This window comes from Giraffa tippelskirchi, chromosome 1 (assembly GCF_054371585.1).
Source record: "Giraffa tippelskirchi isolate mGirTip1 chromosome 1, T2T-mGirTip1v1.2.pri, whole genome shotgun sequence".
In the NCBI taxonomy this organism is placed as follows: Eukaryota; Metazoa; Chordata; class Mammalia; order Artiodactyla; family Giraffidae; genus Giraffa; species Giraffa tippelskirchi.
Window position 1 is genome coordinate 199,155,417 of NC_137275.1, and position 12,744 is coordinate 199,168,160.

A 12,744-nucleotide genomic window follows, 5' to 3' on the forward strand; every position below is an offset into this window, starting at 1 on the left:
GTTGTGACATGCAGGATCTTTAGGTAGGGTATGTGGGATCCAGTTCCCTGTTGTTCATTGTTGTTCAGTTGCTAAGTCGTGTCCAACTCTTTGCAACCCCATGAACTGCAGCATGCGAGGCTTCCGTGTCCTTCACTATCTCCCTGAGTTTGCTCAAACCCACGTCCATTGAATCTGTGATGCCATCCAACCATCTCATCCTCTGTTGCTCCCTTCTCCTCTTGCCCTCAATCTTTCCCAGTATCAGGGTCTTTTCCTATGAGTCAGCTCTTCTCATCAAGTGGCCAAAGTATTGGAGCTTCAGCATCAGTTCTTCCAGTGAATATTCAGGGTTGATTTCCTTAAGGATTGACTGGTTTGATGTTCTTGCAGTCCAAGGGACTCTCAAGAGTCTTCTCCAGCACCACAGTTCAAAAGCATCTGTTCTTTAGCACTCAGCCTTCTTTATGGCCCAACTCTCATGACTACTGGAAAAACCATAGCTTTGACTATACAGAACTTAGTCAGCAAAGTGATGTCTCTGCTTTTTTATACACTAAGTCCGTCATAGCTGTTCTTCCAAGGAACAAGTGCCTTTTAATTTCATGGCTGCGGTGACCATCCACAGTGATTTTAGAGACCAAGAAAATGAAATCTGACATTGTTTCCACATTTTCCCATTCTATTTGCCATGAAGTGATAGGACTGGATGCCATGATCTTCGTTTTTGCATGCTGAGTTTTAAGCCAGCTTTTTCCACTCTCTTCTTTCACCTTCATCAAGAGGCTCTTTAGTTCATCTTCACTTTCTGCCATTAAAGTGTATCATCTGCATATCTGAGGTTGTTGATATTTCTCCCAGCAGTCTTGATTCCAGCTTGTGATTCGTCCAGCCTGGCATTTTGCATGATGCACTCTGCATAGAAGTTAAATAAGCAGGGTGACAATATACATTCTTGATGTACTCCTTGCCCAATTTTTAACCAGCTGGTTGTTCCATGTCCAGTTCTAACTGTTGCTTCGTGTCCTGCATACAGGTTTCTCAGGAGGCAGAAAATGTGGTCTTGTATTTCCATCTAATTAAGAATATTCTACAGTTTGTTGTGATCCACACAGTCAAAGGCTTTACCATAGTCAATAAAGCAGATTTTTTTTTTTTTTTTTTTGAATTCCCTTGCTTTTTCTATGATCCAGCAGGGATCAAATCCCAGTCCTCTGTATTGGGAGCAAGGAGTCTCTGCCAGGGAAGTCCCTATACCTTAATTTTAAACAAATTTTATCTTATTTTCTAAAGAGTGGATAACTTAGCATTCCATATTACCAGAAATGGAAAGTGAAAGTGAAGTCTCTCAGTCATGCCTGATTCTCTGTGACTCTATGGACTGTACCCACCAGGCTCTTCTGTCCATGGGGATTCTCCAGGCAAGAATACTGGAGTGGGTTGCCATTTCCTTCTCCAGGGGATCTTCCCGACCCAGGGATCAAACCCTAGTTTCCCACATTGCAAGGAGACTCTTTACCCTCTGAGCCACCAGGGAAGCCCCAGAAATGGAAGTATGCAGTAATTCACTTGTGTGCTTGCTTTTAAACCAAAGATCTCACCTTTACTTTTATTTTGTTGCACCACGTGGCACGTAGGATCTTACTTCCCTGACCAGGGGTTGATCCTGAACCCCTTGCAGTGAAAGCATGAAGTCCTAACCACTGAACAACCAGGGAATTCTTCTACCTTTATTTTTCAACATCAAAAGATGTATTCAATGCTGTTTAATAGACTGAGAAATTATCTGTCAATATCTGAATATGAATCTAGAAAAGATTTAAAATAAATTTGCACTGTACTATTCACCTAGATAGCATATTTAAAAGCAGAGACATTACTTTGCCAACAAAGGTCCGTCTAGTCAAGGCTATGGTTTTTCCAGTGGTCATGTGTGGATGTGAGAGTTGGACGGTGAAGAAAGCTGAGCACCCAAGAATTGATGCTTTTGAACTGTGGTGTTGGAGAAGACTCTTGAGAGTCCCTTGGACTGCAAGAAGATCCAACCAGTCCATCCTAAAGGAGATCAGGCCTGGGTGTTCATTGGAAGGACTGATGTTGAAGCTGAAACTCCAATACTTTGGCCACCTCATGTGAAAAGTTGACTCATTGGAAAAGACCCTGATGCTGGGAAGGATTGGGGGCAGGAGGAGAAGGGGATGACAGAGGATGAGATGGCTGAATGGCATCACCAACTCGATGGACATGGGTTTGGGTAGACTCCAGGAGTTGGTGATGGACAGGGAGGCCTGGCGTGCTGCGGTTCATGGGGTCGCAAAGAGTCAGACATGACTGAGCGAATGAACTGAACTGAACTGATTCACAAGAGTACCTCAATGCATTTGAAAATTCTATGTGGAGACATGCTATTTTTTCCAGTTTGTTAGCTATTGTTTTCTTCTCACTGAAGAAATGCAACTGAATGAATTATATTATTATAGCAATAAATATTAACTCAAATATAAATCTTTTAAATACTTTTATGTCTTTTAAAAATTTTTACTATACATTTTTTTAATTTTAAAAACAACTGTATAAGCTGGAAAGCTATTGTTAAGTATACTTATATCAGCAAATTTTTTAAATGTTTGATTTTTTTCTTGAGGTATAATTGACATATGACGTTGTATTAGTTTCAGGTATACAACATAATGGTTTAATATTTGTACATGTTACAAAATAATAACCAGTGTAAGTCTAGTTAATATCCATCACCATACATGTTACAAAATTTTTTAAAAATATTTATGGTGAGATCTACTCTCTTAGCAACTTTCAAATATGCGATACAGTATTATTAACTATAGTCATCAGGCTGTGTATTATAGTCCCATAACTTATTTATAGCTAGATGTTTTTACTTTTGACCTGATCACCCTACATCCAGTTCACCCACTGCTGCCCCGCCCCTTTGGCAACCACCAATATATTGTTTGTCTGTAAATACATTGCGTGCTTAGTCATTTCCAACTCTTTGCGACCCCATGGACTGCAGCCCACCAGGCTCCTCTGCCCATGGGATTTACTAGGAAAGAATACTGGAGTGGGTTGCCATTTCCTCCTCCAGGTGATCTTCCCAACCCAGGGATCGAACCCAGGTCTCCATTTCTGCAGGCAGATTCTTTACTACTGCCACCAGGGAAGACCAAATTCAATAAATGGTAACAAAAAAGTTTCCTTATGATACATGTCTAGTAACTCTACATAGGATGGAGACAGAATAGTTTGAGAACTGGGCCTCTGAAACTGGAATCAAAAACTGAAATGCCTACAGTCAAGGCAGATTAGTGTACATGTTAAGTCACTTTAGTCATGTCCAACTCTACACCACTGTGGACTACAGCCTGCCAGGCTATTCTGTCCATGGGGATTCTCCAGGCAAGAATACTGGAGTGAGTTGCCATGCCCTCCTCCAGGAGATCTTCCCAATCCAGGGATCAAACCCATGTCTCATATCGTCTATATTGGCAGGTAGGTTCTATATCACTAGCACCACCTGGGGAGCCCCAAGGCAGACAAGTAATGTAAATTAATGAAATAGGCCAGGTACCTTAATCTGTATTGTTTCAAAACAAGCACATAGTAGGCGTAATTTCTATTTCCACAAATACACTCTTGAACCTTTGGCTCTCTTGATTCAGCTTTTATTTTCCTCCTATCCTCTCAACTCTGTTGTTTGGGTTTTTTTTTTTTAACATTTATTTTTATTTATTTGGCTGTGCCGGATCTTTAGGTGTGACACACGAGATCTATCAGTAGTTCCCTAACCAGGAATTGAACCTGGGCCCCCTGCATTCAGAGCTCAGAGTCTTAGCCACTGGACCACCAGAAAAGTCCCTCGACTCTGTTTTAAGGAAAACAACACTACAGGCACACTAATGAAAGGCAGACACTCAGTCACGTGACTGGAGACACAGAAAATGGTGGCGAACACGACAAAATAACAACTACCCCCCGACCTCAGCTCCAGCTGACTGTTACCTGTGGAGATTCTGGCCCACCTGGCAAGTTGTGATTTTTTTTTTTTCAACTATTGCAAGAAATCCAGTTTCTAATGTGAAATTTCTCAATTTTTATTAAAAAAAAAAGTTATTTGCATGACAGCTAGAAAATAAAGCCACCAACTCAAAAAGCATTTTAACACAGCATAGACTAAATAATCCTAAAGGAAATTAGTCCTAAATAGTCATTGGAAGGACTGATGCTGAAGCTGAAACTCCAATACTGTGGCCACCTGATGCAAAGAACTGACTCATTGGAAAAGACCCTGATGCTGGGAAAGATTGAAGACCAGAGGAGAACGGGATGACAGAGGATAAGATGGTTGGATCACATCACCGACTTGATGGACATGAGTTTAAGCAAGCTCTGGCAATTGGTGATGGACAGGGAAGCCTGGAGTGCTGCAGTCTATTGGGTCCCGAAGAGTCAGACACGACTGAGCAACTGAATTGAACTGAACTGAGACTAAATAGTGCAATCTCTAATTTCCCCTAGGACAATTTCCAGGGACCTTAAATGGTTTTACAGTCTTCTCTACTTCCCCTTGTATCACTGGAGAGTGGGCCCACAGAGCATCTCACGCTGCTGTCCCACCTTCCCTAGATGGAATGTCACACTTGAGGTAAGCAGAATTTGAAGAACAAGGTTCCAGTACTGTGACACAATTATGAGGCACATCCCTGTTCTGAGCTGTGAATGAGAAGGATGTGGCAGTGAAGCCTAGCTGTCCTGTCTCCTGGTCTCTCCCTTCCCTGCCCTTTCCCCCCCTTTTCCTCTCTTCCTTTCCCTTTGCCTCTCTCTCTCCCTTTGGCTGCAGCCAGCTGACCACACTGGCTGGCGGAAGATGCCTTCCCACCAGGTAGCAGATATAAAAATTACCCCTGGGCTCATCCGGGAGCAAGCCTCCTGAGGCCAAAAATGGGACAACTTCTTGAGGAAACATACTAATCTTGAATTTTTTATTTTCCTCTAAAGCAGGGATCCTTACTTTTTTCAGTGCCATGAACTACAATGGCAGTCTATGGATGGCTACAGCCTCCTTCTCCAAATAATGTTTTTAAACGCATGAAATAAAACACATAAAATTATAATGAAAACCAACCGTCATAAGGTTACAGCAATATTTTCTAAATATGATGTACTATCACATTAAAATACATATGGATACATATAAAAATACATCTAAATCTGATGTATTCTTCTTTATGAACATATTAAACAATAAGAACTAGCGGAGGCACTAATAACTATAGGAATACTAAGCAATGCACAAATGATTTTCTACAAAAACTCTAAGGTGATACGAAAATATTTCAACTTCTATTGATAACTAAGTCACAAGTACAGCCAGTATTAACTGTGGTCTTGCCTACATTCAAATGAAAAGAAATGTTACAGTTTCATTAGAGAAAATGAAGATATTTTCTTTCTCCATTCAAGTTCACCAGCCCTCTAAATTCTGTGAACCTCAGGTTATGAACCCTTGGTACTAAAAATATGATCTGGACCAAGAGTCTGGGGTAGTGCTCCTCAGATGATCAGGGTTAAAATGCAGATTCCTGTTCAGTGTATGTGTGCACCTGATATTCTGCATTTCTAACAAGCCCTAGGTAATGCTGATATTCTGATCCAGCCACCACACATTGCAGAGAAAAGGTTCTGAGGCTTATCATGGGAGACCTCAGCCTGGAATGGAGGTGAGAATCAGAGACACACAGATGGTATTTCCTGACCCTGGGAGTCCCCAGGAATGGCTTCATCCTAAAGGGACATGTTTTGTTTTACCACATGCTTCAGTATCTAGTGACAGAAAGGGAACTTAGAGATCCTGAGTTGCTGGGCGCCCTCAGTTTCCCAAAGCTAAACCACTGACCCTTGACAAGACCCAGTCCTCAAAATATATGCACAAGTACACATCCCCATTCACAGAAAACAAAAATTACTCACAAGTCATAAACATGACTCAACAAGACTGAAAAGTTGAAGTGATCATGCAAAAGGAAAAAACTCACTAAAGCCTCTGAAAGTATTCACATTTGTACCTTTGCCACGTTCCTGAGAGCACAGAAAATATATATAAATAAACATAATATGTAAAATATATAAACATATAATAATAATAATACACATATAATATATAACTCTTCTCTAAACTAGATTTTATTCTTTAGGCAAACTCAGTTTTCACTAACTTCTAATCCCTCTGTACTTTTACTTATATATGGAATATATTTTAAAAATACTAAAACAACAGGAAAAAGTACAAGTTAACAAATGTCACTGCTATTAGCAGTAAAATAGCCAGAAGTAAGCAAAGTAGCAAGTATATTGAACTAATTTTCCTTGTTCCACCCAGAATGGTTTTTATTACTTTTTTTTTTTTTTTAAGAAAAAAGAAATCTGGAGACCTGGGGCACTGAGCTACTTTTCTTCTTCAGCCTCACTGAAGTTCATGGATCCCTTTTGCACCCCCTCTCTGCATCCAGGATTCTCAGTTAAACTTAATTCAAAACCCAGACTGGCATTCCCATCAACCCCACTCTAGTTCTGTAAAGGAGAGCAAAAATCGCACGTTTCAACCCAGTTACAAAAATTTGCCTGCATTGTTGAAGACCCGGGTTCGATCCCTGGGTCAGGAATATCTCCTGGAGAAGGAAATGGCAACCCACTCCAGTATTCTTGCCTGGAGAATTCCATGGACAGAGGAGCCTGGCAGGCCACAGTCCATGCGATCACACAGAGTCGCACAGGAGGAAGCTAGTAACACAACACACAGGACTGCTGGACTGCTCTTAGGGTGCCCTCTGCTGGCCACATATGGAAACAAGGGGAAGAAATCATTCCACACTGGTAAAAAAAAAAAAGGCGGGGGGGAGGGGGGTCATGTAAGTCCAAGTATTTGAGGTGATTGCAAAAGAAAAATATTTAAATAAGAACCCCATTCCGGGAGGGATGTTCAAGAGGGAGGGGAATATGTATACCTATGGCTGATTGATTTTGATGTTTGACAGAAGATAACAAAATTCTGTAAAGCAATTATCCTTCAATTAAATAAATAAATAAAAGGACCCCATCCCGAGGCATCCTGGCTATTGAAACAAAAGACCAACAATAGTAAGACTTTAGAAAAAAATAAAAGCATCTTCCTTTAATAATTCTAAAGATGAAAATTAGAAAAAACAATTTTGGAAGAAAACAAACCTTATTTTAGCTTGACATTGAAAAAAAAATGAGTTGAAGTTTACATTTTTCAAGTCTTAGCACTTTTGGTCCCTGGATTTCATTTGATGATGATGCAAGAAAAGGTGATTACACAGTTTGGGAGCCCCAAGGTAATATTCTAGAAGCCTTTTAAAAGTAAACTGAAACAATAAGGAACTCCAATAATTCGAAAACAAAAACAAAACCCAAACAACCCAATTCAAAATGGGCAAAGGATTTGAACAGACATTTCTCCAAAGAATATGTACAAATGGCCAACAAGCACACGAGATGACTCTCAACATCACTAATCACCAGTGAAATGCAAATCAAAACTACAATGAGATATCACTTCACACCCATTGAACAGAGGAGCCTGGCAGGCTACAGTCCATGGGTTCACAAGTCAGACCCGACTAAGTGACTAAACCACCACCACCTCCTCCTACTACTGCTACCAAAAACAGGATATAACAAGTGAGGATGTAGATCAATAGGAACCCCCCGCACTGTTGGTGGGAATACAAAATGGTATCTGTGGTCCATGCGTTACTGTGAAAAATGATGAGGTTTGGAGAGCTTCCAGTTGATGAACACATTGATGTGCCAGGAAGGGTCATGAAAAGCTCCAAACCATTTCCAATATACCTTGTCCTATGTACTTCCTCCCTTTGGCTATTCCTGAGTCAAACGCTTTATAATAAACTGGTAATAGAGAGTCAAGCACTTCCCTGAGCTCTGTGAGCCATCCCAGCAAATTACCGAACCCAAGGAAGTGGGCATGAAGACTCCAGCTTTATGGTCAGTTGGTCAGAAGCACCAGCCACAACCTGGGACTTGGGACTGGCATCTGAAGTAGGGGGAAATCTTGGGGGACTGGGCCCTTAACCTGGGGGGGGGTCTGTGCTAACTCTGGGTGGAGTCAGAATTTAACTGTAGGACCCCTAGTTGGCATCCAGAGAGTTGAAGAACTGCTTGATGTGAGGGAAAGTCCCCACACATTTGGTGTCAGAAGTGTTTTATGTGTAGAGGAAACAGGTTTCCTTTTACCATCCAAAAGAACTGAATGCAGGGTCTCAAAGAAATATTTGTACGCCCACGTTAATAGCAGCATTATACACAAATAGCCAAGAGGTAGAAGCAGCCCAAGAGTCCACTGAGAGATGAATAGATAAACAAAATGTGGTATATCCATATGATGGGACATTATTCAATCTTAAGAAGAAAGGAAATTCTGACATATGCTGCAACATGGATGAACCTTGAGGACATTATCCTGAGCGAAATAAGCCAGCTACCGAGAGATAAATACTGCGTGAGTCTACTTTTATGAGGTACCTAGAGTAGTCAGATTCATAGAGACAGAAAACAGAATGGTGGTTGCCAAGGACTGGGGAAAGGGGGAATGGAGAGTTACTGTCTCATGGGTATAGAGTTTTGGTTTTGCAAGATGAGAAGGTTCTGGAGATTGGCTACACAACACTGTGAATATGCTTAACACCACTAAACTGTACACTTAGAAATGGTTAAGCTGCTAATTGTATATTATGTGTATTTTACAATTAATTTTTTTTTTATTTTAAAGTAAACTGAAACATGTCAACACACTCATTCCTTCATTTGCTGCCCTGTCCATCTGGTTCAGCTTCTATAAACTTAGAAAGTCAGAGCTGGCAGGGATTTGGGAATATAGTTCCATTTTACAGATTAAAAAATGGAGGCAACCATGGCAAGGTGACTTGTGGAGCTCTCAGTGAGTTAGCAGTGAAGACAAGACTGGAAAGAAGGGCCCCTGATTCCCAGAGTGGGGCCTTACCTTGCACAACCCCTGTGAGGACAGTCCATTTCTAAATGGTGCTGTGCAGTGTATGCATGCTCAGTCATGTCAGAGGTCTGCAACCCAATGGACTGTAGCCCACCAGGCTCCTCTGTCCATGGGATTTCACAGGCAGGAATACTGGAGTGGGGTGCCATTTCCTCCTCAGAGGATCTTTCTAACCCAGGGATTGAACCCCCATCGCCTGTGCCTCCTGCATTGGCAGGTGAATTCTTTACCACTGAGACACCTAGGAGGAGATGATAACAGTCATCCAATCCGAGGTTCCTTCCCACACACCATTGGTCTGGGAAGTCAGGCAAGCCCAGGAAAAAAAAATATACCTTGGTTAAAGTCGATGTGATCTGAATTTCAGAGTCCCCTAAACAAACCTGGAAGAAGAGGAGAGAAATATAACCTACTTAAATGTTGACAGAGCACACCAAGTATTGTTTTTTCCATTGAGTTATTTTGTAATTTTTCCCAACATGAGTCATTTATTACCCTTCAAGGCAGACTGAATAAAATGACTTACTGTTTACTGCCTGCCTACAATAACATAACAGTATGAGGCATGCATATAAATTATTTTTTATTTTACTTTGATAATTGTGAAGATACCAACATATAAGATCAAATCAAAGCTAACAACTTTACTGGCAGTTAAGTGGTTGATTTTACTAAAATGAAGACATGTCTACTTAAACCAAAAAAATGTTCTCACTGGCACTTTGCTTTGGCTGGGACCTTTGAAATTAAGGCCAAGGTGCTGATAAGCACCCTCAACAGCATCGGCCTTTTACCGCCTCTGAAGCACTTTGGATACCGGGAAGAGTACACAGGTGTGTGGGCCCCGCAAGTGCCTTCGAAATGATCCCTTTCACCAAGTGTTTGAAAAGATTCACTTTCAGCTGGTAAGGCTTTGCCCGGGTACGTTTCTCAGGGTTGATGATGGCTCCTTGCGCAGCACATGAGGTAGATTCGCTTTGCATTTTGCAGACGTTTCTGTTGTGTCTTAACCAGAGGGGCGAGTGCCACAGCCAAAACAGCTGGGAATATTCCCCCCTCCCCACAGTCTGCAAGTCAGTCTGCAATTCTGCCCCAGGTTCTAGACCTTCAAATCTTGAGAGATATTTTCTTCATCCACAGGTTGTTTAGGTTTTAATTGGCTGCCTAGAGTTAAAAAGGAGTATCTCAAGCCTCCTGCCATGCTGAAAGAAGAAAAAAAAAAACAGTAAAAATAAATTCCATAGGTGGTACCATCAACAGTCATGCTCTTGATAAATATAATCAGCCTAATTTTTTTGATACTTTGGCTACTTATTTCTTTTTTCAAATTTTGTATAGTTGATTTACAATGCAGTCAGCCTATTGTAAAGGAAATTATCGAACCCTCTGTTTTACTTCCTCAAATATGTGGATTAACTGATGGGAATTAGCCCTCTTATTTACAAATCTTTGGCAGCAGAAAAAGAGCAGGTCAAATCTAATACATAAACTTGGAGAGAAATAAGCACCTGGTTATTACTGGAATAAATGATATACTATTATCCTAAAGTGGTGTCCTACCTCTGAGACCCCAAAATGCCTTTGGAAAGTATCTTAGTCACTCCTCTCAACATCTTTAACACATGTGCTTTGATGGAGCACAGATTTAGTAAGGCCCGTTCGCAAAAGGAAGACCACAATGTAGGGTCTTTTCTGTGAGGACACATGAATTAAATTCAGATCTCGACTCTGAATTTTCATTACACACATCCCCATGAACCACATGAGCAAATATGTCACAAAAAGAGATGAACTGAATATTTCAAGTAAAATTTATCCTAGGAATTGTAACATCAAAATACCTCCTGCTTTTCCACTTATAACATATTAATCAGGCTTTTAAAATTCATGTTACTAAAATGAATTCATTTAAAAATCCCACTTACCAAATATTTAACCCTACAAAGTTTAACACAGAGAAAATGTAGTCTCCACCTACTAACATTCCAATGTAGGCCACGGATACATTCTGCAAAAAGAGAGGATTAGTGATCTTAGAAGTAAAGGATTTGGGGGGAAAATACATATATATGGTGAACTCTGAAATATTTTGTTACTTTTCAAAATGATTTGCATATAGTAGGGATTCATGGAATATTGAATATGTGAATAAAAACTATAACATATGGCTTTATAAAGAAAATGAAGTAAACTATAGCACTATAATCACAGAACTGCATCATCCATACCTTCTTCCACATACTATACCAGAAAAAACATGTAAGAGTTGGGTTGTAATCAGCTTTTCAGATCTCATCTCTTTATCATCACTGGGTAGGGAATTTTAATCGTATTAGTCCTAAACGTAAACTGATTAAGACAGCTGACAAATTCTAAGCAGTATGCTGTCCAGTATATTCTCAATGATCTTTGGGTAGCCAAAAGATAAGTCTACTGATGAAGCATCCATTCGTCATAGAAACTCATGTGAACAGAAACACAAAGCAACTGCAGAACAGAATTTAGAATACCTCACCCTCCAATTACTGTGTGTACTCAAATGCTGTACACACACACAGCATATACACCAATCCCAGCATTAATCACCTTATAACTGTGTACAGATCTAGGCTGAAAACAGTTCTTTATAAGGATTTCCTTAGTCAGCAATATTCTCCCAGAAAATCAAAATGTAGATCACACTGTATCTTGGTGCAGAAATTTGTAATTTTTTCAGCTATTTTACTTAGCTTTCCCAGACCATCCCTTCCTTCCACTCCCAATTTAAAAGTTATAGAGGATGAGATGGTTGGATAGCATCATTAACTCAAAGGACATGAGTTTGAGAAAACTCCAGGAGATGGTGAAGGACAGGGAAGCCTGGCGTGCCGTAGTCCATGGTGTTGCAAAGAGTCGGACACAATTGAGCAACAGAACAACAACCTTTAAATTAGCAGGTCTTCCCTTTGTCTTATGGATTAAAAGATTAGAAAATGTAAGAAGGGATTACCCAGCCATAGCTGAAAATATCACAAGCCTCCATTCTTACTATACCACAATAATAACAACAATAAAATCAGTCAATTCCCCAATTCGGTTGTGTATTTCAAGACTTCAACCACTTACCTTGATGGCTCCAACCACCGCCGTCGTCAGGGCTGAATTGTAATAGCTGCACAAAACCGTGGAGTACATCAGCAGAAACCTGGGACAAGGAAGCAAACACCTGAGTGAAGAGTCCGCAAGCATCTAACCACAGCTGTTTTAAACAAATAAAAAAGAAAAACATACTGTGAATATTTTAAAACCTACATCTTAAAACATCTCCTTACTAACTTCAACTTTTTACAGGAAAATGGTCTAGTCGCGCATTAGCCAAACTTTCACCTTAGGTGTCCTTTTCATTTTATCTGTGCATTTCCTGTCAGTGTTTCCACAAAAAGGGCATAGAGACAATAAGATTTTTTAAATGATCTGAACTCGTTCACTTAACAGCTACGTTACAACAATGATTTTCAATCCTCTCTGTGGATCAGAATCACCTGATGCACTTTTAACACCATGATGCCTGACAGACAGTCTCCTTCATCTGGTTTGAGGTGGGGCCCCAGACATGTGCCGTATAAAAGATCTGTGGGTGATTCTAACATGCAGCTAGTTCTGAGAAACACTGGTGTTAGCAGGGAAAGCTGCTGAACAATTGCTAGCTTTGGACTAAG

The 12,744-nt window shown here is 40.4% G+C and overlaps 1 protein-coding gene across 8 annotated transcripts in view; it reads right to left on the reverse strand.

Annotated features, from left to right (window-relative positions):
* Window positions 1-9,608: 9,608 nt before the first annotated feature.
* SLC35D2 (solute carrier family 35 member D2) overlaps window positions 9,609-12,744 on the reverse strand; it is a 53,428-nt gene continuing 50,292 nt past the window's right edge. For all 8 annotated transcript variants that reach the window (XM_081523128.1, XM_081523153.1, XM_081523107.1 and 5 more), the window contains 3 exons: window positions 12,152-12,230; window positions 10,972-11,054; window positions 9,609-10,248 (listed from right to left, as the gene is read on the reverse strand). In XM_081523128.1, coding sequence (XP_081379254.1) covers window positions 10,146-10,248; window positions 10,972-11,054; window positions 12,152-12,230 — 265 coding nt within the window. In that variant the 3' untranslated portion in view covers window positions 9,609-10,145. The remainder of the gene's footprint in view (window positions 10,249-10,971; window positions 11,055-12,151; window positions 12,231-12,744) is intronic.